Source organism: Palaemon carinicauda, unplaced genomic scaffold (assembly GCF_036898095.1).
Source record: "Palaemon carinicauda isolate YSFRI2023 unplaced genomic scaffold, ASM3689809v2 scaffold34, whole genome shotgun sequence".
Classification (NCBI taxonomy): Eukaryota; Metazoa; Arthropoda; class Malacostraca; order Decapoda; family Palaemonidae; genus Palaemon; species Palaemon carinicauda.
This window is the reverse complement of record NW_027171082.1, coordinates 432,314-459,949: the sequence shown is the minus strand read 5'-3', so window position 1 is coordinate 459,949 and position 27,636 is coordinate 432,314. Positions and strand designations below refer to the sequence as shown.

Below are 27,636 nucleotides of genomic sequence, written 5' to 3'. Positions count from 1 at the left end.
CTCCAACCCACTTCCTATCATTTGAGTACTGGGATAGGACTCAATACTAGACAGTATTCAACAAGTTTTATTCCAACCGTGACCAAATCATGGAATTATCTTTCTAATGAGGTCGTTGAATTGATGGAATTTAAGAAGTTTCAAACTTGCAGCGAATAATTTTACAGGCTGACATGAGCATCTCTCTTAGTTTATATATGCCACACATATTTTAAAGTTGTTACTGATCTAAGATATTTAAATTCTTCATTCATTACTTTATTCATTGACCTGACTTATTAGATTCAATACTCTCAGAAAGCCAACTCTGATTCTGTCTCCTCAGCTTCCGCCAGAGTGGGGGCTGAGTCTGGCGTAGCTGGATCAATTTCTTTATCTTTACCTTTCGCCGACAAAAGTTTGTATCCATGTCAGAACAATAGACTTTTCCTCATACTAAAACAGAAGTAAAATATATTTATATAAATCACCAGGTATTATTCTTCTATTTATACAAATTTCCCTTCATACAAAAACACAATCACAAAACGAGGAAAACTCCTTCCATACAAAAACAGCATGATGATGACATTTCATTTTTTACTTGTTATCCTTTATAAAATACAAACAAGGAAAGCAATTATTCTTCCAACAAAATGAAGCAAATTCTCACCTGGTAATACCACTCTTTTTCAGAGTCCCTGGGCATGTCGGGGGCGGCTTCTATCACATTGGTCTGCGTCGGCATTATTGCTCTGCTGACGTGCAGGTGGGCGAGGGTCAGAAGGTCGGCTAAGATACGGACCCCACCCGCTTCGACAACTTCTCGGACGTTTGCTTTCTCTAATATCAGCTGTGGAGGAGCAGTAGTTTTGTTTTAAATCATATTTAGAAGATGATAATTAATTCTATTATTCAAGATTCATCCTTGTATGGATCAAGCTTATCTATAACCATTTTCCAAAAATTTCCTCAGTTTTTCTGATTGAATTGGATTGAGTTATTTCATTTAGGTCAGAGGTAAGGAACTGCGACAGATGAGGTCGTTGAGAACCATAATAAATATCTAAATGATGTTCAATAAATAAAATCTGTTTAAAAACATTGCTTAATAAAGCGTATTTACAGAATATAACATTCACAATTTTCTAAAATAAAGAAATTGGAAAAAAAAATCTTTCATCAAAAATACAAAATCCCTCTCCTAAAATATCAGTGACAGATTTACCCTCAGTTTATGTCAGATGCTTTGAATACTGCAGCATTATCTTCTGTCCTTTTTACTGAAAACTACAGTACTACTGTAAATGTTGCCAATAATTAGCCGGTCCTATCAATCTTTGCAATAGAATCCCTCATAGATGAATCATTAATACTGTAGAAAAAATAAGGCTGACCTGGATATAACATGAAAGGCAAGTCTCTTTTTTTTTCATATTAACACCAAGAACAGTACAGTAAGCAATTCCTAATAAACATTATTTAATATTTACCAAGAAGTCATGTGCCACTGTTCATTCCTTGACGGAAAGTTTCAACTAAAAATGAACAAATTAAATAAAATTTTTGGCAAGACAAATGTCAAACCCCTTTATTCAGGCTTGAAGGAGATGGTGGTAGGTGAGCGACCAAGTAGATGAAGTCCCCTTCCTGCCTTAACTTCAATTCTCACTCAATTTTTAGTTGCTGTTTTTAAAAGTTGCGGGTACTTTGCGCGGTGACGTTTCTACTATTCATTTTCCTTTGCTATTTCAGAACTTTCCGGGCAGTACGAGCAGTGGGATGAAATCCATCCCTACTGGAGTTTTACCTGATGTAACTAGTCTCAACCACACACAAATAGATCAAGTAAAGATTTGTACCATTTACAGACAAAACAGTAAATGAACAATACGCGATATGAAACGTTAAATACTCTGAACGAACAAGATAAAACAACAGTGGAGGTCCTGTAGAGAGTGGGGTTCCCCTGCTGTATGGAACCAGAAAAGCAGCCATCAAAGTAAAGTAAGTAAAGTAATAAAATAAAGAAATTACCTTGTTCAAGAAGAGCAGCAATCTGTCCCTCTCCAGCTTGTCGCAAGTGCGTGACAACATGGTAACTATGTATTTCGTGTCGTTGAACTGACCAACCTCCTTGTGGTGCAACCCATACACGAGCGCCATGGCCTGGAGACACAGGCACTTCATGGCCACTTTTGGAGTAAGGAGGAATCTATGGTAGAGGTCATTGAAGAACTCGTACCTGAAATATTAATCGTTCAATAAATAACTGAGATACTTTTAGTTTTATTTTGTGAATATGATGATACTCAAAGATACCTGTTAACAATTTCAAACATGAATAGAAACGAAAATGTTCTGCGATACGGAGGAAATGTCTTGTTCTACACTTACGACTTTCTGATCGGCGAGTCTTCCTGCGACGCTGTGCTCTCCTGCTCTAACAATATCCTAAGGTAGTAATCCCCAATCTTAATCTCATCTTTTAAAGAGGGATAGGACACCTTGAAAATAGACATACAAATATTTACTGTTGATATTTCCATAAAATCATCAGCGTGTATGTGTTTGTACTTAACAAATACAAAAGACTGGAGTGATATTTCCATAAAATTATTAGCATGTATGTGTTTGTACTTAACAAATACAAAAGACTAGAGGGAAATATACAGTTATACCTTTTACCCCCAAAAGGACGTACTAATACGTTTCACAAAACTCATCCCTTTACCCCCATGGATGAACTGTACTGGTACGTTTCACAAAACTCATCCCTTTACCCCCAATGGACGTACTGGTACGTTTCACAAAACTCATCCCTTTTACCACCAAAGGACGTACTGGTACGTTTCACAAAACTCATCCCTTTACCCCCATGGACGTACCAGTACGTCCTTGCAAAAAAACTGCTACAGTATTTACATTTTTTTTTTGCATATTTTTGATAATTATTTGAGAAACTTCGGAAATTTTCCAAGAGAATGAGACCAACCTGACCTCTCTATGACGAAAATTAAGGCTGTTAGAGCAATTTAAAAAAAATATACTGCAAAATGTGCTTGAAAAAAAAAAACCTTGGGGTTGGAAAGTTCCAAATAGCCTGGGGGTAAAAGGGTTATGTGTATTGTATTACAACAAACAAATTTTTTAAGACTTTACATGTGCATATTCTTTAATGCCTTCATGAACAATGATAACGATTCCAGATTCAATATTCCAAATTAACAAACTCCAAAGCCATGATGGAATACTATACCTCAAACTCATGATGATTCCAAGCTATGACAACCGACGACCTGATGTCCCTATCTTCGTTGAAGGCTCTCATGTCTGATTCCAAGGCCACTCGCAACTCCTCTCTCGTCTGTTGGAGTAAAAATGTTTTCCTTAATCTTTCGATAAAGGTTTAGAGAGTAAAGAATAACTTTCATTATCATCTTGAACATATTTTTCTCTTTTTAATGGAAGTTAGGTATAATCCAGCACTATCAATTCATCTAAATCTTCCATCTCTCTCATGTTAGCAGCTTCTATCCATCGCTTAAACCATTATCGTACTTTATAAGTGTAATCCAGGAAAGTCTCTATCTCTTGTACCTTACTGTCTGTCTTTACCCTCTGAGGATACAATTACATTCTACTGCAATTTTCAGTTTCTATAATTATTCTTTGTTATTCCACTGAAACGTCAACACGAGTAGGTCGACACACGGTGCATCGCTCCCTCGCCAAAAGTCATGAGCCTGATAGTCATTTTCTCAAGGTAATCTCCAGAGGGTTAACTCCTACAATATCCAAGTCTTTATCAACTAATCTCCACCCTGGAAACCTTTTGTCTTTTTGGGAATGGGAAGATTTATATAATTTGGTCTATGTGGTCAAAGTTCTGAGGGCCTGAAAATTATACAATAACAAGGGGCATCCAGGGAGAAGACCACTGCTGTGCAATGAGGTAAAAATTGGAAGAGGTTGGACCACAAAATGGAAGAAAAGAATGGAGATAAAGGTGGCTAAAAAGTGAATATTTATCCCTTCGTTCTAGTACTTCAATACAAATTGTTACTCAACAGTTCTTTCTAAATGTTAATCAATAAAGTGTCTTCAATGATTGGAAAGGAAAAATATAACCAAACACCAATAATTTCCTTTTCAACACAAGTTAAATAAATTATATAAACACTGTTGTACTGACACTTAACCCTATGAATCCCACTGGGAGTATCCTAGATTAGGATTTCTACTCCCTTGAGCTGTATAGGACACATTTCTGGTTTTTATTTCTTTTATCATTTATGCATATGAAAATTTTAGGACTCGATCCAGAAAATACTTATTATTATAATTGCTATTACTAGCCAAGCTACAATCCTAGCTGGAAAAGCAGGATGCTATATGCCCAAGGGCTCCAACACAGAAAATAGTCCAATGAAAAAAGGAAGTAAGGAAACGGATAGAACAGTGTGTCGGAGTGTAACCTCAAGCAAGAGAACTCTACCCAAAGTCAGTGGAAGACCTTGGTATAAAGGCTATGGCACTACCCAAGACTAGAGAACAATGGTTTGATTTTGGGGTGTCCTTCTCGAAGAGCTGCTTACCATAGCTAAAGTCTCTCTTATACCCTTAACAAAAGGAAAGTAGCCACTGAATTATTACACTGCTCTGGTTAACTCCTTGTGCAAAGAAGAATTGTTTGGCATTCCAAGTGTTGTTAGGTGTGTGAGGACTAAGGAGAATAGGGAAAGAATAGGACAGACTATTCGGTGTATGTGTAGGCAACGACAAAATGAGCCGTAACCAGAGAGAGATTCAATGTAGTACTGTCTGGTCAGTCAAAGGACCCAATAACTCTCTCGCGGTAGTACCTCAACGGGTGGCTAGTGCCCTAGCCAACCTACTACTTGAAGTCTCTCTTCTACCCTTACCAAGGGGAAAGTAACCACTGAATTATTACCTTGTAGTTCCAAATGAGATTTGGAAGAGCATGATCTCTGTTAAAGTGGTAGTAGAACAAAGGCCAATTTGCCGTGATCTTCAACTTCTCGCGTCTCTTCCGCAACACCAGCGGCCTTTCTCGGAACTTTTCCTCCGCGCTCTTCTCCCTCTTCATCCGAGATCGCCAGTGCTGCAAGGCAAACTGGAAAAAAATTATTGATTGGATTAAAGATATAGTAAACATTACGAGATTCGTTATTATCAAAACCACTCGCAAAGAAAATAAGTTGAAGGTCCTAGTTGAAATGTTTGCTTAGTATATATCCCACTAAAGTATTTTGAAAATTGGTTAATATTCAATCAGTATTTAGGAGATAATATAGTACTTTTAACTTATTTATAAAATCAATTACAAAAAAATTACCTTGAATGTTCAAAATAAGAGATGAAAACCATCAAGTTTTCTTGTACAGTAGTTTCAGAATGAAAAGAAAAGATTATAAAATATATTCAACAAATGTTCAGTCTGAAAGGTGAATGAAAATATGTTTCAGTCTTGAAATAACAGACCGTAACCACTCTACTTAAGCCAAACTTATTGGACTTATATATGGTATTTGTCGAGCCATACACATTCCAAGGAATTACTTTTAATTGTGGGATATCTTGAATGTTCATGAGTACACTTGACTATAAAGTCTTTATTATTTATCAGAGGGTGAATGACAACATACTCATTAATAGCTTTGATTGCTTTTCCTGTCTTTCAATTACAGTAATGACTTTTTCAAAGACTAAATGTATGAAATTTATCTGTCAAAAACCTGAAACATGTTCAATGACACTTTACGCTGACTTTTAATAGGAAAACTAATGGTTTCTCCATTTCAACTGGAATATATCTCAAATGCTATTTTGCAGGATGATGAGAGGAAAAGGGAGAAGAAGAGGAAGAGGAAGAGGGAGAGGGAAAGAAAGAGAATGCCTAACAGGGATTTGAATATTCTTAAATCAAAGCCACTCTAGGTGCAAGCCACTCTTGCTATCTCAAATCACTCACAAACTCAATTACTAAAACACTTTTATTTCTTCAAGCATTAATTCAATTACCGACCGAACTATGAAAATAACCAACAAATAACTCCTCTCAGATTATCATTCTTTTGAAAAACTTTTCCCAATTCTATTCCCTATAGAATTTCCACATCATGCAGACTACACTTAAAACCAAGCGAAGGCTATACGTCACACCACGACATTTACTACCGAGATTCACTTACCCAGTCCTTGAAAAGCAAGAGGCAAAAGAAAAAAACAATATGTATATACAGGTTTCATCAGACAAAGCATGCAACAACAGTGGCTGAAATTAGGATGTTTATTACATAAAATGTACAGGATGTATGCTCACTATTATATCCGCTCCCAATTTCGACCGATTTGCAATTTGCTTATGTAGAAGGCAGAGACTTTATATCTATCAACAGCCATTTATAAAACATTATGGGGAAAAATCTAAATGAAGTTGAATTCTATTAACCCTTTTACGACCAAGGTAAGGTTAAATTTCGAGCACATTTTGCTATATATCTTTTTTAAATTGCTCTAACAGCCTCAATTTTCATCATAGAGAGGTAAGGTTGGTTTCATTCTTTTTGAAAATGCCTGAAGTTTCTCATAAAGTTATCAAAAATATGCAAAAAAAATTGTAAATAGCAGTTTTTTGCAAGGACGTACCGGTAAGTCCATTGGACGTGAAAGGGTTAATACTGTACGTACAATTTTGATATGGAACTGAAGCTTGTGTTACATTACGATTATTAAAACTTCGTTTATTGCCCTTTTACCCCCAGGCTATTTGGAACTTTCCAACCCTTAACCCCCAGGGGTCTTTTTTTTCAAGCACATTTTGCTATATATCTTTTTTAAATTGCTCTAACAGCCTTAATTTTCATCATAGAGAGGTCAGGTTGGTCTCATTCTTTTGGAAAATGCCTGAAGTTTCTCATAAACTTATAAAAAATATGCAAAAAAGTAAATAGCAGTTTTTTGCAAGGACGTACCAGTACGTCCCATGGGGGTAAAGGGATGAGTTCTGTGAAACGTACCAGTACGTCCTTTGGGGGTAAAAGGGTTAACATATTGGTGACACAAACACGACAGTATACAGGTCTTCGAATTGCAAACATTCTTAGATACAAACACAATTCCAACTAAAATCGTAAATCTCGGATATTGTATCAAAAGTTCATAATGAAATATTGTAATCAAATAATATGTAATTTAATGCAGTAAGCAAGACTACATTTCCAATATGAAACGCGACTATTTGTTGACTTACGCTGCTGAAACTCTTAGACATGAGTTAGGTTAACCCTACCCTAGGTCAAAATTTAGTAAAATTCAACAAAATTAAACTTAAAAATCTATTAAATCTGTAAGTTGAGGACTTTCTGTATACTGTAGATGTAAAATTCTAAAGGTGTTTACCTCTATACTCAATTTTTTTTAATGAGGCGCATTTGCACCTAGGCCTACTCACAGCGGCCCCCTTTTAGCTCGGAAAAGTATCCTGCTATGCGATTGATCAGAATTATCTTGTCCAACCAATCAGCGATCAGGAAACTTTTCCAAGCGAAAAGGGCACCCCAATAAGTCGGTGCAAATCTGCCTCACTAAAAAGAATTGACTATAGTATCATACTACTTACTATATTCATAGGATAAACATTCTAATTACCTGTTATTAACCCTTTTACCCCCAGGCTCTTTGGAAATTTCCAACCCTTAACCCCCAAGGGGTTATTTTTTTCCCAGCACATTTTGCAGTATATTTTTTTTAAATTGCTCTAACAGCCTTAATTTTTGTCACAGAGAGGTCAGGTTGGTTTCATTCTCTTGTAAAATGCCTGAATTTTCTCAATTAATTATAAAAAATATGAAAAAAAAAAAATTTTAAAGCATTTTTTTGCAGGGATGTACCGGTACGTCCATGGGGGTAGAGGGATGAGTTTTGTGAAGCGTACCAGTACGTCCTTTGAGGGTAAAAGGGTTAATATTCATCAACAAAGTTAGAAGTTCAAAGAATAATTTAATTATATATATATAGCATGGGAAGTGTTACGTGTATTTTAAACTATGAACAGCAAAATTGTGTTAACTAGTAAAATTCATCAAGCCATGAGCGATGCTTTTAAACTCATGGCTCATCACAAGTCACCAAGGATTTTTCTAGACCAACCTAATCCATATAACACAGAGGAGAAAGCCAAAAAGGGGTGGATGGATGGAGTGAGCAAGAGACTGAGAAAAAGGGGACTTGATGTCTGGTAATGGTGTAGTGTTTGTGTGAAGGTAAGATGTGCTCCTGGTGAGTCTTTGGTGTAAGGTAGGTGTATAAAGCAGCTAGTTAATGCTACCATTAACATTTCAATCTTAGAGTATAGAGAAAGGTAAAGAAATTACAAAGACTACTATATATCTCAAAAATTATAAGACTTTTTTTTTTTTTTTTGCTTGACTTTACATATGAATTTTTTGAAAGGGGTCTGTTAATTCTAATTGTGTTTGCTGGCCAAGTCAAAAGATCAATAGTAATAAGCATTATTAAATTAATTATAAAGAAATTCAATTAAATAAGTCTTTATTAGATTAATTTAATTGTTAGTAAACCTATTATATAAAAGCCTTTCAATCTCTTCACAAGAATAAGGAGGCAATTTTCTATAAAAACAAAAAAAAAAACAACCGAAAACTATTTTCTATAAAAAACGAAAAACGTAAACTATAGCAAACACGGCAAAAGACAGAACTTGGCCATAGCAAAGACACAGAGCGTCGCCAATATACCATCACCAAACCTCTTCAAATTATGAAAAATTCATCCCACAAAAACAGAGGTACTTACATCCACGTGCTTCTCCAAGTACGCCTCGTAGTAGGCCTCCACGTGCTTGGCTCCGGTTTGCAAGTGTCTTTCCACAGCTTCAATTTTCTGTACAATCAAAGTAGGAGAATCCGCCTTAACTCACAACACATAGATATCCACATGAAAACAAAAGAGTAGTGAAAAGCTCACAAAAATAAATGGACGTTGACTTGTGACATATATGAATCAAGACATGCATTCGTAAAATGTCAATGAGATTTTCTATTTCATTATGTTAACTAGAGGGCGCTCGGCAGAGCGCAGACCTCCGCCGCGGCAGCTCATTTCTCAACCTTTCGCTTACCTTGACCTAAACATGTATTACTTGGCGTGAATTTTCATACATGCAAATATGAACCAAGTTTGAAGTCTGTGACAATGATGTCCAAAATCATGGCTGATTACGTGAATTGGACATTTTGCTTGACAGTGACCTTTACCTTTGACCTTGACCTTCCAAAATTTAATAATTTCCAGCTTTTTACATAACAGTTAATCCCTGCAAGTTTCATTACTCTATGATTAACATTATGGCCAGGAAGCTGTTCAAAAACAAACACAAAAACATGTTGGCAGAGGCAATGAGATATACGATGGGTTCATTTATTTCTCTGAGGTATTAATAGCTATATCCCTGTATAAATATTTCTCCCTGTACTTATTACCGGTATGAATCATGTAAGTTTTGTACAGCCTCAAAGAATACCTTCATATCTTGCTCTCTTGCTTGAGGGTACAATCGGGCACGCTATTCTATCTAATTTCTCTTCCTCTTGTTTTGTTAAAGTTTTTATAGTTATATAGGAAATATTTATTCTAATGTTACAGTTCTTAAAATATCCTATTTTTCATTGTTTCCTTTCCTAACTGGGCTATTTTCCCTAATGGGACCCCTGGGCTTATAGCATCCTGCGTTTCCAACTAGGGTTGTAGCTTAGCAAGTAATAATAATGTTACAAAACTTTAATGGGATCCAATATTAAAACTTTCATTTTTAGTGACCTTGCAGTGAGTTTACAAATAATTTTTGGAAGAAAACATTACTGTATGCATGGCTAACCCACACACATTTACTGGCAAATAAATGCAAGAGAAAAAATTAAATTTCTACAAATTTCTACGCCTTAAGAAATTAACTTTCCTTCACTTTTATTTCAATGAACGTATAGAGTAAATCTCAAGGGATGCAATTTCTTTAGGAGACTACCTAAATATTCTCTCTAACTTCATTTTCTTTTTATATAAAAAGACCACTGCTACAGAAATGTCCAATTTTTACCAATAAAGAATACAAGATACTATATTACTAACGATGATTGGTGATTCAAATGGCAAATAAAGTTATCTAGGTACTGAAATTCTACTGTGAAAACTGAAAAACCCTACCTGAAAGGCTGGTTAAATTGGCATTTAGCTTCTCGAGAATATACAAAAGCTAACAGTGGAAATATTTGAAAGTAGCCCCCGATGGTTTAGCAAAACATGAATGATTTTCTTTTCTGACCCTTTGATAATATTCTATATAGAATAGTGGAAGGAAATATCTAAGTTGTTTGAATTTTTACTGTAAAATCAAGTCAACGAGGCCTTCGAGCTGTCATGCCAAGAATGTATCAAATGATGCTAAAGCAAGGGTCCCACATGGAAACACACTCATTAAGACAGACTTTATATGAAACCCGTAAAATGACTAAGAATTATAGAATGTTAGTTCAGGCCCATTCTTTAGGGACAACATTGTGAGATACATTTTCTCTTTTCTCAATAAGAGAGATTGATTGATTGATTGATTTAAAGTTTTCAGGCATCCTGACATCTCAATAAGAGAGAGGCCACTCACTAAGAGACCTCGAGCTGGAAAGCCAGATGACTTCACTCGACAATGCCAACTTACTTTTTGCAGTTAAGATCTACTCTAGAAACAGCCTCTTTAAATAAATTTTCCCAAAGTTAGTGAAGCTTTTGAAGTTTATATACTATGTTGTCTCTGAGCAAAATAGATTAAATTATCAACTAATAATTGCCAAATGAAGAACTAAGGAGTCTGCAACTACTTCAACAAGTGCAACAATTGTCATGTCAAAGGTTTATCATCATTGCTGTCTCAATATCAGATCATCTACGCTTAAAAGACAGACATAAATTGTGCATTTAAATCTTTTTCATACTATTTCATTCATAAATTCTCAACTAAGATGCATGGATATAATTTCTACCATTCGATGCAATCTCAAAACTATTTTCCCACCTTTAGAAAACCTTCCAAGGTATGTACACGACTGGTAAAGCAATGAATGCTGTGAATACTACATCTAACATTATCTAACGCTGTAGCGATAACTTATCTACAGCTCAAAATAAACATTACCTAAAATATCAAAGCAAATTAGAACCTATATTGTGGACTACATAATTATCTAGGGTCTCCAGGCTAGGTATGCGGGTTGTAAGACTATGGAAAACATAATGAAACATAAAATCTCTCTTGTGCTACAGTAATACGAGTATATAACGTGAGGAGCAATCAAATTTAGAAAATATATGTACAGTAAACATACATGCATAAAATGTACTGAGAATAGTTTTCTAATATAGTTTCTGAGGGTAAAATAAAGTAAAAAGTTTTGACTAACCACGAAACAAAATATAGAAACCAATAAGTAATCTGAAAGATATTTAATCAAAACTTGAAAGATAAATTAATCTTAAATAAAATAGAAAAATTTGTACAATAAAAATATTCTTTGCATACTATCCCACACAAAATACAAAATACAATATTTGAAAATATATATCACAAAAGAAATAGATTATGAAATGTTAACAGAATTCTGTACTAAACCACCAAATTAAACCAAACTCGACTAAAGGAAAACCATATCTAAAAAAAGTTAAGTCTTGATGTGGATGATTCGGATTTTTAAGTCTTATAACGGATTTTGGCGTAGGAAAAATCTAACCCCTGGAACGACTATCCAAAGATATCGTGTATAATCAGGGACGTATCCTAAGATAACCATAGATATCTGCACCCCCAATAGACTTTACCCAGTCTAATCAGCTAAGGGGAAGGATAAGTGAGGAGCCGTTACGTATCCTACAGAATCCGCACAGAGTAAATCTCACAATAAACTAAAACTTAAATGTAAGGTAGGCAGTCAACTCAAGCCTTGTTTGTGGAACTCTGTAAGTGAATTATTTAGTAAAGAATAAAAAAAATAAACCGTATAAAGCTTAAATATCACAAATTTTTAAGACACATTTTTCCTAACTACAAACTCTTATCTTTTAGTAGGAGTAAAATTTCAGCAAAGCTGGAAAATCGGCTGTTATGATTATAACAAGGTGTCGGTAGTTACTAGCGGGTATCAGGAGAATTCCCAGGCCCACTGCCAGCTAACCGAGAGGTCTTTGACCGTAACCTACAACTTACAAAGTGGATGAGGTGGGGGGCATGACTTCAAGGTTTGTATAGTTAGGAAAAATACAAATTACTTTAAAAATTTGTGATTTGTTTTTCTATGTATACAAACTTCTTGTTTGTATCATGCTTAACTCCTCTTACTCTTCTTTCAAATCATTGTCCTTACAATAAGGGGTTGGTTGCCTGATTCGTCCTCTCAAATGCCCGCTAGCAAAGGTATCCTCTTCCACCAAACCTCTTCTCTCCATGTCACCCTTCACCTTATCTCCCCATCTAATTCTCTGCCTCCCTCTTGATCTTCTTCCCCTATCAGGTGCCTCCCAAGCCCTTCTTAGTCCCTTCCCACCATCCATTCTCAACACATGCCCACACCATCTCAGTCGTGACATTCTAATCACCTCTGTAATCTTTACTACGCCTGCCGTTTTTATTTCATCATTTTCCAATCTTTCAAGTGTGACATTTAAAATGAGTATTGTATCTGTTGGGAAAAGTAGCCAAGTGGTGGAAATATCCTGACTAGAGGGAATGCAGATAACTGATGTATTCAAGCGGTAGGCTATAAATAAATTGGGACGAAATCCACCAACAACGATGCAGCAAAATTTAAATTCTGGCAAAGTGGCGGTGAGATAAGAGAGCAGGCAAGGCTTCTTCCACATGTAGATGAACCACAGAAATAGAAAACCAACAGGCCAACACAGTGACATAACGATTCCACAATAATTGCCACCACAAATCAGAAGTTGGTTTTAAAAGCCACTCATGAATGGCAGAGGCAAGGGACAGTGACATTGCCATAGCTAGCAGGACAATGCTCTAGAGACTTACCATGTAAACATTTGACCAGCAGCCAAGACCCTCTCCACCCATGCTAGAACCAAGGAGAGCCAGCAATGGCTGCTGATGACTAAGCAAGCAGAACTATAGGCTCCCCTAAACCCACTATCCCTAACTCACAAGGATGGTGAGGTTATAGACACTACAAGAAACTTTCGACTTGAGTGGGACTCGAACCACAGTCTGGGAGAATGCTACGCAAGGAGGTTTTCAATAGGCGACCATAAGGTTGCTGCCGTGAACCCTTATTAAAAATTATAATTCCAAATTGTAAAGGTCATATGTTTGTATAAAAACAATCAACACTAAATATTTGACTCAACAGTCTATATAATCTATTCTATTTACCAAGGCACTTCCCCCAATTTTGGGGGGTAGCCAACATCAAGCAAAGGAACAAAAGGGGACCTTTCATCTCTCTGCTCCTCCCAGCCTGATGAGGGACAGCCGAGTTTGGTTTGTACTGCTAGGGTGCCACAGCGCACCCTACCCATTACCAACCACAAATGAAGTTTCATACACTGAATCCCCTATTGCTGCTACCTCTGTGGTCACCAAGGCGACCGGAGGAAGCAGGAAGATCTATAGACTCGACTTGATTGATCAAGTCTGTATGAGCTACAATAAAATGCTAAGAGAGCTCACTAACTTGTAAAACAAATGAACAAGAGCAGAGATAAACGTGACAACTCGACATATCATTTTGAGAAATAACCCTGACCTCCTTTTAAGTAAACCATTGAATGTTCCATAATGAATATAATGAATAACCTATCATTAACATCAAAACAAAATGAAAAATGAAGAACTGATCAAGAAATATACCCAGACCTCATTCATTACCTTTCCATGCACATTGCCCCGGGGTCCTTTAATAACAGCGAATGTATTAACCGCCAAGGACATACCGTACTCGTACTTTCAAAACCAATCATGCTCTTGATAACACAAAATACTTGCCTGCTCAGAAGAAATCTCTAAAGCATTTACAGCATTTAGGTGAACAGATTTACAACAAATAAAAGCCATAGCAGCATGAAACAAGTCCTGGAATGGATCAGAGAGAAAGAAACGATCTGAATACTTTGCTTACGTCCATATGTTTCTCTACGAGACTTTCAACTTTCTTCACCGACGTCTTGTAAGCTCTGTCGAGACTTTCAAGGACCTGGTTTTTCCTGTTCTTCTCTTCGTTCTCTTCGGCCATCTTCATGTTGTCCCGCATGTTGAGCCGGTCGATGTCGTCGATTGGCACGGTCTCTTTGCTTTCCAGGACGGTTAATAATCCTGGAGGCTGAGGAGTTGGAGGAGAAAAATTGTATCATTAAATAAATTTAGTGTACAATACACGATAAGTTTAAATAAATTACTAACGTAATAAGTAACAATGAAAAGTCTAATTATAAATAAATAAAATATGCAGATTTATGAAAATACTACCATAACTTTCCAGCAGGGTAAATACATTAAAAAAAACCTCAGTATTATATATCAAATATGTACGTGCACAAACAATTTCTTAAAAAATAAATTTTCAGTATTCAGTGCAAAAATTTGTTTGCAAATTTTAAGCATCAATTCCTTTTGGGAACTGCATAGGTTTGATTTTGATTCTTCAGTGGCAACGAGGCATTTATATCAGCTTTAATATTTTTGGACTGGATTTATGAATTTAGGCTCTATAACCTGGTGCTGAAGCCCGGGAGACTATTCAGCCCCAAAGTGCAACTACGGGAAATCTCAACAGTTCCACTATGAAGTAAATGTTAGAAGAGAGGAAGTGGGAATGAGAGTAAAGTAAAAGGATATGAGGCAAGTTCAGCTTGGGGCCGAAGGATTGCTGTAAAGATCCCAAAGTTAATGCCTACAGTGTAAGCGTGAGGTAAACTGATAGCACTACACACTCCTACTACGGAGTTACTATCATTCCCATGAACCTCTATTGATGTTCATATTCTCTCTCGAAGCTTGGGTTATATTGATGTTTACCCCCAACTAAAAATTTCTCGTTTTCTTTCCCTTCAATATGCCTAGGTCCTCAGTAAAGTACTGACACAATCGAGTGGATAATGACGATAACCATGACATTGATATGCACACACCTGCTTTCGTATTTTAGTCTACGCCTTCTCCTGGCCAGCAAATGTCCATATCCATATACCAAAGGCACTTCCCCAATTTTGGGGGGTAGCCGACATCAACAAGAAACAAAACAAAAAAGGGGACCTCTACTCTCTACGTTCCTCCAGCCTAACCAGGGACTCAGCCGAGTTCAGCTGGTACTGCTAGGGTGCCAAAGCCCAACCTCCCACATTTCCACCACAGATGAAGCTTCATACTGCTGAGTCCCCTACTGCTGCTACTACTACTACTACAAATGTACATGTACTGAATTTCTTCTAAGACACAACTCACGAAATGGGGAAAGTTTACATGTTGGGAGTGGAAGCCACTAGGTACATGTACTTGATTTCTACTACGACTCACATAAAATGGAAGGTTTACGTGTTACGTGTTGGGACTGGGAGCCGCAAGGAGCCAAGTACATGTACTGGATTTCTACTACGACTCACAAAAAATGGAAGGTTTACGTGTTACGTGTTGGGACTTGGAGCCGCAAGGAGCCAAGTTTTACCCTTGGGGGACATGAGGGAAACAATTCTCTTCCTAACTCTTAACTATTTTTCATCCATTAATTTCTAGCATTATAGTACAGACATAAACTCCTGAAGGGTGTAGATGAACGGAAAGTATCCAAAACTTCCACGTCACTTTTCACCTATCGATCACAATTCCCTTAATTTACACTCTAAAGGATTTGTCCTTCAGCTAGCATTGGAGTTACAGGATCTGGATCCTAAAACATTTCAGTCTGAACATGTTCTCCATGACTCTAAAGACATGGATCACTAATCTGGTATATTTAGCAACAAGTAAGAAAATGGACTTATGGCTGCCTTCTTCAGTCAGTTACACTGATGGCTGTAAAACTAAGGATATTAAATGCCCAGTAGCTACGTCTGTCAGTGAGAATTTTGTATGAAAATACATTTTACTACATGACTTCAGTTCTGTTTCATAATACTAATATAGAGTCCTCTGTTACATACAGTAACAATAAATTTAGAGTCCTCTGTTACATATGGTAACAATAAATTTAGAGTCCTCTGTTACATGCAATAATATAGAGTCCTCTGTTACATACAGTAACAATAAATTTAGTCCTCTGTTACATACCAATAATTTAGAGTCCTCTGTTATATAACAATAATTTTGAGTCCTCTGTTACATGACAATAAATTTAGAGTCCTCTGTTACATACAGTAACAATAAATTTAGAGTCCTCTGTTACATACAGTAACAATAAATTTAGTCCTCTGTTACATAACAATAATTTAGTCATCTGTTACATACAGTAACAATAAATTTAGTCTTCTGTTACATAACAATAATTTAGACATCTGTTACATACAGTAACAAATTTATAGTCCTCTGTTACATAATAAATTAGAGTCCTCTGTTCCATAACAATAAATTTAGAGTCCTCTGTTGCATAACAATAAATTAGAGTCCTTTGTTACATAATAAATTAGAGTCCTCTGTTACATAACAATAAATTTAGAGTCCTTTGTTACATAACAATAATTTAGAGTCATCTGTTCCATACAGTAACAATAATTTAGTCCTCTGTTACATGACAATAAATTAGAGTCCTCTGTTCCATAACAATAAATTAGAGTCCTCTGTTCCATAACAATAAATTTAAGAGTCCAAAAATACAAAAGCATCATAAATATTAACTACAGGTGCAGAAAAAGAAAATCAAACCCATACTCACTACTGTTCTCGACAAGAGATCTATCGCCGACTGATTTTCTGCCGACCAGAGAGAAACCAAGTGACGAGAGAGCTGGCGATGAGTGAGAAGCCGGCCGTCGGAGGTCTGGGTATAAAGGGCCGTGTAAAGGTGCCTCGGCAACGCTCCTTCTGTCAGGGCCAGAAGTTGCATCCGTTCCGGTATGTCCCCCTCGCCTTCTTCGATGACTGCTTTCATGACTAAGCCAGCACCCTGTAAAGGATAGAATTACATTACATTATTCAAAAGCCAGAAGTTTAATTGAGAATTACATTGCATTATTTAAAGGGCAGAAGTTTAATTGAGAATTACATTACTTTATTCAAAGGCCAGAAGTTTAATTGAGAATTACATTACATTATTCAAAGGCCAGAAGTTTAATTGAGAATTACATTCCATTATTTAAAGGGCAGAAGTTTAATTGAGAATTACATTACTTTATTCAAAGGCCAGAGGTTTAATTGAGAATTACATTACATTATTCAAAGGCCAGAAGTTTAATTGAGAATTACATTCCATTATTTAAAGGGCAGAAGTTTAATTGAGAATTACTTTACTTTATTCAAAGGCCAGAAGTTTAATTGAGAATTACATTACATTATTCAAAGGCCAGAAGTTTAATTGAGAATTACATTACATTATTCAAAGGCCAGAAGTTTAATTGAGAATTACATTACTTTATTCAAAGGCCAGAGGTTTAATTGAGAATTACATTACATTATTCAAAGGCCAGAAGTTTAATTGAGAATTACATTCCATTATTTAAAGGGCAGAAGTTTAATTGAGAATTACTTTACTTTATTCAAAGGCCAGAAGTTTAATTGAGAATTACATTACATTATTCAAAGGCCAGAAGTTTAATTGAGAATTACATTGCACTATTTAAAGGGCAGAAGTTTAATTGAGAATTACATTACTTTATTCAAAGGCCAGAGGTTTAATTGAGAATTACATTGCATTATTTAAAGGGCAGAAGTTTAATTGAGAATTACATTACATTATTCAAAGGCCAGAAGTTTAATTGAGAATTACATTACATTATTCAAAGGCCAGAAGTTTAATTGAGAATTACGTTACATTATTCAAAGACCAGAAGTTTAATTGAGAATTACATTACATTATTCAAAGGCCAGAAGTTTAATTGAGAATTTTAAAGACGTCAATACTCATTTCGATACAAGATCCTTCCTAGTTTTGATTTTGGGACAAGAGCACTGTATTAGGCATAAAATATACATCCTATTATAAAGGTACAATATGTAAAAGAGAAATAAATGTTATAATGTACTGTATATCTCAAAATATTTACTATTTAGATAACTACAATATATTTAATGATTAAATAACAAAAGAGCACGTAGTCAAAGCATAACAATTTGAATTCATGAAGATCAATGCGTCAAATCCCTAAACTACCGAAGAACATGGACACAGGAATTGTTTTTAAACAGAGGGAAAATGGAAGGTAAATCTTTACTGGTACCCATCCAGATAACTATTCATCAAAGTAAACTTACCTTCACGATGGCGAGCGATGGATGCTGGAACAATCTGTAGAGGGACCTGCCATTCTCGGCAACCATTTCTAAGAGACGATCGAAGTGAGCTCCGTCCGTCGTTTCGCTGTAAGGTGCGCAGAGGGCAAACGTCAGGAAGTCCAACATGGCTAACACCACTAAGGCACCGGTTCCGTGGGTCTGGAATTAGAATCGAGTAAATATCTTTGAATATCCAATTGTGAAGAGTTTAGATTCATGGTGGATATTTGGTGGGAAGATTGAATTATGAATGAGGAATTGACGGAGGGGATTTGTGTCTGGAAGATGGGAGAAAAGATTGAGAACACAGAGAAAAAAGGGTAACTGAAAGGTGGAGATTGCTTAGAAATGTCATAACAAATGATGAGGAACAGATGGCAGGAAAGGTAGATAGACAAACAACTAGAATTATTAGGAGTTCAGAGAGATATACCTGACTCCCAAACCTACGATATCCATCTACAAAAGCCAACAAATAACTTGGTTTCATATGAAATAAATATAAGGTTACGACATAAGTTATTTTGCTGATTATGTTAAATGATATATTGATTGATTATAGTATTACTTTATCTAATTACAGTATACAAACTTTTGATACAATATCCAAGTTGTATGAATTCCGTTGGATTTATTTGTATCATCGAAAGTTTTAATTTGAGGACCTTCTACTTTGATAAGAAAAGCAGAGACAACACACTACCACGTTTCCAAACAAACTCGAACAACTGTCGCCACACTCACCACGTGGCTGACCCAAGTCTCGAGTAGCTTCTCCTGGAATTTCGGGGAGGCGAGAAGCGACGCTTTGTTGAGTTGCTCCTGTTTCAGATCGGGGTAGTCGTGCATCGGTTGCATGAGGGCGCACAGCATGTCCAGGGCGGCGTGGTTGATGCCGCCGTCGTTTCTCTGGAGCGCTTTGACGACTTTCACGCCGACTTTCTCCCTGAAACTGCACGGAGAAAACACTAAAGATGTTCGCTTCACATGGAACATGATGTCTATTGCAATATGGATATGTCATGTTCATTAAATTGAAAATCAGATAACGCTCAAATTAATAATTATTAAATACAATTCAGGATACAAAATGACTGTTTCTAAGTGAAAAAATTAACAAATCCATCTATCTAAAACACCGTATATGACTGCCGTGTATGTAGAGCCCTGTCCACACGATCGAGCATGCCCGACGGGCAAACAGTGATACCAGACCACAATAGTTAGTGAGAATGAGGGTTAATGACGTCAGAAGAGGGAAAACACAGACACGGATCTGGCATCATACAGTGTTGCCAGATCCCTGCCTTTAGTTTTTCCGCTTCTGACGTCATCAACCCTCATTCTCGCTAACTATTGTGGCCTAGTATCACTGTTCGGCCCTCGGGCAAGCTCGATCGTGTGGACAGGACTTAAGACACATCTTATTTTGCGCTGGAATACAGATCCTACTGCAAAGTGTAGGTTCAGGATCACACATTAATGAAAAGGAGAAATGATGGACACCTGGGAGCTCACAGTGCTGTATTCGAGTCCAATAAATAAATGTACCGTTGAGCCCAGGCCAGATTCATGAACAGCAAATGCTTTATAGGGCTGTTATTAGATAGATGCAGCTAACACACAAAAAGTATAGAGGCGTACCCCGGTAGAGACGTGAGGCAGGCAAAGCCAGCCTTCGACGCCACTAATCTCCGCAGAGCGTGAAATTGTGCCTCAACTTCCTCGGCTGGCAATGTCGTTTGGTCTCCTTCTCTTAAGACTAGTGCACCCAATCCTCCCGTGATCAGTCTCTCTTTGTTTTCGGCAAACAGTCCCTATTCGGGAAAAAAACACGTATGAACACATACTATTACAGTAATGCCTCACAACACGAAATTAATTCGTTCTGGAGTGGCTTTTGTAAAGTGATTTTTTCGTGTTGTGAGTCACATTTCATATGCAAATTGCCTAATTTGTTCCAAACCCTACAAAACACCACGTTAAATCTCATTATAAAGCTATCCTCCTGGCTAGTACAGTGGTAACGTGATTGCCTCGCATTCGCGTGGCAAGAGATCGATTCCCCGCCCAGGGCCGTGAGTTTAAGCTGTTTACTGGGGAGGCTACTGCTGTGGTAGGGCACCACAGTGGGGGGCTGGGCTTGCCCGGCTGACGTTCTGGTAAGCATCTATTCTGATGGAACTGGAACTGAAACCAGACACCTTTACCTTTACCTTTAAAGTATAACCACAATGAAATACTGTACAGCCAAATACATTTGAACCTTTCAATCTACCTACACTAAATGTTAATAACTGTAAATTAAGTAGTTATTACAACATAATGTAATAATAAATTGAAAATAATGCAATACATACAGTACAATATTGCACTATTATAGTTACCCCTATAATAGACTACAGCTACCTTTTTCGTCTCAACCCATTTTCTTCAACTCTGTGATGGGTGACTATTTTACTCTCGGCCTGGCTGGCAAATCTCTTAAAGTGAAACATTTTTCATAAAGCGAGTCATAAAAATATTTGCATCTCGTTTCGTAGCTTGAAAATTTCGTAAGCCGAGTCTTTCGTGAAGAGAGGTATGACTGTATATACTGTATTCATATACATAGAATACATAACTAGAATTTAAAACTATACATTTATCAGATGGTGTTAGAATAGTAGGGAAAAAGAATACATTGTTTACATAAAAAGTTCAATTATCTATAATTATGAAATCAGGTAAAGAAAAGATGTTTAAGTCATGGTTGAGAATAACCCTTTAAGAAAAACCACTGACCTCAAAAGAAAATTACCTAGCTAAGCCTGAGAGTACATTACTTCGATGGTTATGTATGATGGATATTCTTTAAATAGTACAATTTTTTTCACATTCATATATTGAATATTTTAAAGAAAAAGCTAATATTATAATTGTCAAAATTCTCAGACATAAAATATATTACAACTGTACCTCATAGAGTACTTAAGTTATCCAAATTTTATCAAATGTTTCTAATACAAAAATTACAAACGACACTAACCTCTCCTGTGACAGCATGTAATAACCCTGAGTAAGAAACGTTTGCATTGAATCTATCGACAGTTTCAGAAAAAGTCCAGCCGGGAGGCGGCTGCTGGAGGAATTTGACGTGCATAGATTCGACCTCTTCGTCGACTGGCACTTCTAGGGGCCCTAATCTCTTTCCCCTCGGCGTGGGTGTCATGCGCACGTGAACGTCCAAGTTGCCCGACGCACGGACGCCGTCGATGAGCGACGCCAGCAAAGAATCTCTGGGAAAGAGAATTACGGATTATAAAAACTGCTGAGGCCTAGGTTAAATTCATAAAGTTACTGTTTGGGTGGATGGATGGAGTGAAGGAAGCTCGGGGTGATAGGAGGATAGATGTGAGAGAGGAAAGAGAGCGTGTTAGAAATAGGAATGGCGAACGATTGTGACGCAGTTCCGGTAATCCCTGCTGCTTTCCCGGTTGCCTTGGATGACCTCGGAGGTGGCAGCAGTAGGGGATTCAGCGTTATGAAGCTTCATCTGTGGTGGATAACGGGGTAGGGTGGGCTGTGGCATCCTACCAGTACCAGCCAAACTTGGATGAGTCCCTCGTCAGGCTGGGAGGAGCATAGAGAGGAAAGGTCCCCTTTTTCTAATTTGTTTGATGTCGGCTAACCCCCCAAAATTTGGGGGAAGTGCTTTGGTATATGTATGTATGTACTGTTGATAAATATTTTAATAGCAATACAAAACTGAGCCAGCTGGCTCAGTGCCGAAAATCATAGGAGGATCCTGTGTTGCACAGGATAGTATGATGAACATATAATAATGGGCTGTACTAGAATTTGTGATTTGCTCTGATGAGTCAAATTGCTCAGAGATTGTAAAAAGATAGCCATTAACTATAGCTAGCTAAAACATTTTAATCAGAGCAAAAACCACAGCTCAGAGAAGTGATGTAAAGGGGTGACGAACAGTTGGTCAGAAAACAAGCAGTGCAGATAGAGAGGAAGCAAGACAAGGACTCAGTAGGATAGATATGCATATCATGGGAATACTGGATAGGTAGAGACCTAGACCTGATGGAATTTCAGGATGAGTTCAGGAGACAGAAGAGTGGAAAGAGTTAATTTCAAATGATGAGGACTGAAGTCTACAAAAAAACTGAACAATAAACATATTACAGCAATGATAACAGCATAAACAGCGTCCCTACAAGGAATTTCAGGATGAGTTCAGAAGAGTGGAAAGAGTTAATATTGAATGATGAGGACTGAAGTCTACAAAAAACTGAACAACAAATAAACAGAGTTTCTACAAAGAAAAAAGAACGGTAAAACAGCTTGACGCACCTGTCGGACGACGTGTAGACCCTACTGCCTCCGCGAACATACTCGACTGTGAGCTTCTGCGGATTCTCCTGATTCCTGACAAGCGCAAAGACGTCCGAGAGGGGTTTTAGAGTGACGATCGAGTACGAGTTGGGATCTCGCTCGATCAGACACGTCTCGCTTATGCAAAGCGTTCTTCTCACCGGGTCGTTGTGTCTGTGGGTCACTTTATTTACTGAAAATTCACATAACGATGTGATGTGCTCATCGCCGCTGGAAAAATACGAAGGATTCAGAGATACATATTTTGAAGTTGAGCAAATATTTATATGAGTAAAAGCTTAACATTAACAGAAAGAAAATGTCTGTAATAATTCAAAATATATACGTACATAGTATAAAAGGTTTTAAAATTAGATACAAAATAATTGTAGAGATTTCAGAGTATATAAATCAATGCTAAATCATTTATTATCATCTCATTACAGGATCAGAAAACTGTTTTCAATAGGGAAAGCGATGGTTACAGAAGGCATTACCAAGCATTTTAATTTTCATATATTGCGTTCCCTTTTGGCAAATGCGAGAGATATTAGAGTAAATCATGAAATGGCTGCCGTTTGTCTGTGCAAAATAATGTTCAGGTAATTTCTTTTTGTTCCTATCTTTATGCAATCTAATTTTAAATGAAACTTCTAATCAAATATAATTTCAAACAGTTTTTGACGATTTTTCCTTAGAGGAGTAATCATTTCAATCCCGTTTTTTCTTTTTTTATTAGTTCTCTTGCTTGAGGGTACACTCGGGCACACTATTCCATCTAATTTCTCGTCCTCTTGTTTTCTTAAAGCTTTCATAGTTTATATAGGAAATATTTATTTTAACGTTATTACTGTTCTTAAAATATTTTATTTTTCCTTGTTTCCTTTCCTCACTAGGCTATTTTCCGTGTTGGGGCCCCTGGGCTTCTAGCATTGTGCTTTTCCAACTAGGCTTGTAGCTTAGCAGGTAATAAATAAATAATAACAACAATAATAATAATAATAATAATAATAATAATTCCAGGTTGTAATAAGCTCTCCAAATAAACTATAAACACATACAACGAGCAATTAATTCTTCAACTCCTAAGCTCGTCAATCAATCAATCATACTTCGGGTAAACAATTTCTATCACAAGCATGAAAAACCCTTCAAGGAAATAACCTGCAAATTACAGGAACTAAAATTGCACTTACCTATATTTTCCTAGCCTAGTGTCTAATGCCTTCTGTAACGTTATGCAGACTTTTTTCGCTGGTATAGTAATTCCTATGTATTTCTTAGCATTATCCTCGACTTTCTTCAGGATTTCGTCTCGACGGTCGGTACAAAATATGTGCAGCCTACCAAAACCTCCGCTCTGTAATTGATGAATGATATAATTTTTATTCAAGAGGTAATTATTTCAGTACCAGAAAGTCGTCAGCTTACTGGGTTCCAAGAAGCTGGTTGTAAGTGTAAGTATTTGGTTGTAAGACAAATTATTTGTAAGTCATATCATTTGGTTGTAAGACAAATTATTTGCAAGTCAAATTATTTGGTTGTAAGACAAATTATTTGGTTGTAAGACAAATTATTTGTGGGTCAATTATTTGGTTGTCAGACAAATTATTTGGTTGTAAGACAAATTATTTGTGGGTCAATTATTTGGTTGTCAGACAAATTATTTGTGGGTCAATTATTTGGTTGTCAGACAAATTATTTGGTTGTCAGACAAATTATTTGTGGGTCAATTATTTGGTTGTCAGACAAATTATTTGGTTGTCAGACAAATTATTTGTGGGTCAATTATTTGGTTGTCAGACAAATTATTTGTGGGTCAATTATTTGGTTGTAAAACAAATTATTTGTGGGTCAATTATTTGGTTGTCAGACAAATTATTTGGTTGTAAGACAAATTATTTGGTTGTAAGACAAATTATTTGGTTGTAAAACAAATTATTTGTGGGTCAATTATTTGGTTGTAAAACAAATTATTTGTGGGTCAATTATTTGGTTGTCAGACAAATTATTTGGTTGTAAGACAAATTATTTGTGGGTCAATTATTTGGTTGTCAGACAAATTATTTGGTTGTAAGACAAATTATTTGTGGGTCAATTATTTGGTTGTCAGACAAATTATTTGTGGGTCAATTATTTGGTTGTCAGACAAATTAATTGTGGGTCAATTATTTGGTTGTCAGACAAATTATTTGGTTGTAAAACAAATTATTTGTGGGTCAATTATTTGGTTGTCAGACAAATTATTTGGTTGTCAGACAAATTATTTGGTTGTCAGACAAATTATTTGTGGGTCAATTATTTGGTTGTCAGACAAATTATTTGGTTGTAAGACAAATTATTTGTGGGTCAATTATTTGGTTGTCAGACAAATTATTTGTGGGACAATTATTTGGTTGTCAGACAAATTATTTGGTTGTAAGACAAATTATTTGTGGGTCAATTATTTGGTTGTCAGACAAATTATTTGTGGGACAATTATTTGGTTGTCAGACAAATTATTTGTGGGTCAATCATTTGGTTGTCAGACAAATTATTTGGTTGTAAAACAAATTATTTGTGGGTCAATTATTTGGTTGTCAGACAAATTATTTGTGGGTCAATTATTTGGTTGTCAGACAAATTATTTGGTTGTAAGACAACTTATTTGTGAGTCGGATTATTTGAAAGTCAAATTTTGTTACAATTTGTCCTCGAATACGTTTCACCTAACTCGCATGATTAAGATTTTCAGCTTCAAAAGTCAACAAATAGTCCTGGTTCATATTGCAAATGTCGGCTTGCTTATTGCATTAATTCATATAATATTAACAGTATTTCATTATGAACTTTTGATACAACATCTGAAATTTATTTGTTTGATTTGTGTTTGTATCTCAGAATGTTTTGGGGACCTGCAAATCTTCATTTAGTCTTACCTAAATGAGCCAAGAACCTCTAGACAATTAAAATATAAGAACAACAATCCTGTCTACACTGTACGATACCCTTATCCAAGTCTATCGGCAACAGTTGATGCCAAAAGCTTGACAAATCACCCTCCCCACTACATTTTTATTTCTTTATTTTCAGTGTGCTCCCACCGTTGTGGAATAATCCATCCTATTGGTTTTTTTATTTGGTTAGTTTGCCTATCCTCAGCTTCAGGATAGTTGTAGGTTTGTCTTCACAATTTTGTAAAGAGAATGTATCATCATCTATTATCAGCGAGCTCTGGCCTGTATATATCTTCCTTACAAAGAGAAGGGCATAAAAACGACTTCCCCTAAAAAGCCCTTACTTTGGCATGGCCTTTTGTGAGTTTGTGCGATTTTTAAGATATTCCTAAATGAGTACAATAAAATCAAATGTTACTACTAGGAGGAACACACACATTCTTCAGAGACTTCTCCTTCAGGTCTCTACTAACATTTAGGATCAACTGGGATTGGGAATCGCAAGTCTGCCGGCTTGTTCAAAGATAGGTTGATATTAAGTTTCGATAGAATTCTAATTTTTTTCTTGATATCAAACAGAATTTAATGATTGGATTGATGAACAGAAAGTAACGATGGTAATTTATAACACGAGGATATTGTAGCAAACAGAGGGAAATTGCAACCATCAGATATGAATTCATAATATAGGCAACAACTTGTGATTATTTCTTATATTCTAAGAGACTAATTTTCTACCTAGTTACTACAAAAATTGAAGCAAAGTTCTTCAATATGCACATTACCTGTCACTTAAAAACTAGCTAAACGTGCTTTCAATACGTAATAATAAAAATGAAAAAATCTAAATTAATTTGTATTTTCTGTAGTTATACAAACACCACGGTCCTCTAAAAGACGGATATGTCTTTAGCGGCTCTGTAACAACTATTTAATCGTTAACAAGTGGAATGAGAAGGAACACCGACCTACCCAAGTGTCGCAGAATAACCACTTTTGTCCTTAGGCCTAAGTCTAAGATAGGTGGTGAGGTGGGGAAAATTAATTGAAATTTCAATCTTTGAAAGAAAGAGACTTACTCACTGGAGAGTAGAAATCCCTAAGAACCAAAATGGAAGGTTCTTTTCTTCCCTGGACATGTCATCCTTCTTGATCCAATACAAGAGCGAGAAAGGTGACTTCGACAACATCCTAACAGCTAACTATAAGGATGCAGAAGTTATTAGGGCCTCGGACAGTACCGGCTTAAATAGAAGATACTAATATGACCCCAAGAACCATCTCCCTCAAAGCCAAACCAGGCAAATCAAGAAAAATTTTTGATAAGATGACCCATCCTCGCCCATGCCAGGAGCATGGAAGAGATGCTTCTTGGCAAGACACGAGTTGCTTGCGCGTGTCCGCCGACGGCCCATTATACACAGACGGAACAGATGTGCTCTCTGTCGTGCAACTCTAGTCGGTATCAGATGTCCTACCAGCATGTAACAGTTGCAGTTGCTATGCCCTCTCGAGATTCATTGATTTGAAGTTCTCTGACATCAAAGGTCATTGACGCCCTCTTGAGAGAGGAACAAGAAAGAGGTGGAAGTCAGTCGTTCTACCTCCCCTCAAGATATGTTCCTAGTGCTTTACCTTACACATGATGCATATTAAGTTCCATACAGGAAATGGGACTGTTACACATTTACTAAGTAGCCATCTCAGGACCCATGAAAGAGAGGTCTAAGGGTCTGTGGGCAATGTTCATAAGGTAGAGAGATACAAAGGTGGTCCAGCACTTTCAGACCCACCTTCAGTGCCAAGCTTACCGACAGATAAACCAGAAGGGTA

At 36.6% G+C, this 27,636-nt stretch overlaps 1 protein-coding gene across 1 annotated transcript in view; it reads right to left on the bottom strand.

The window, feature by feature from the left end:
• LOC137636600 (dnaJ homolog subfamily C member 13-like) overlaps positions 1-27,636 on the bottom strand; it is a 75,772-nt gene that overhangs the window by 39,932 nt on the left and 8,204 nt on the right. Inside the window, 15 exon segments of the mRNA XM_068369001.1 lie at positions 225-228; positions 653-832; positions 2,017-2,224; positions 2,377-2,486; positions 3,239-3,346; positions 4,934-5,116; positions 8,821-8,907; positions 14,199-14,399; positions 16,944-17,174; positions 18,479-18,658; positions 19,244-19,451; positions 20,144-20,316; positions 21,528-21,777; positions 22,847-23,098; positions 24,064-24,227. Of these exon segments, the coding sequence (XP_068225102.1) occupies positions 225-228; positions 653-832; positions 2,017-2,224; positions 2,377-2,486; positions 3,239-3,346; positions 4,934-5,116; positions 8,821-8,907; positions 14,199-14,399; positions 16,944-17,174; positions 18,479-18,658; positions 19,244-19,451; positions 20,144-20,316; positions 21,528-21,777; positions 22,847-23,098; positions 24,064-24,227 (2,539 nt within the window).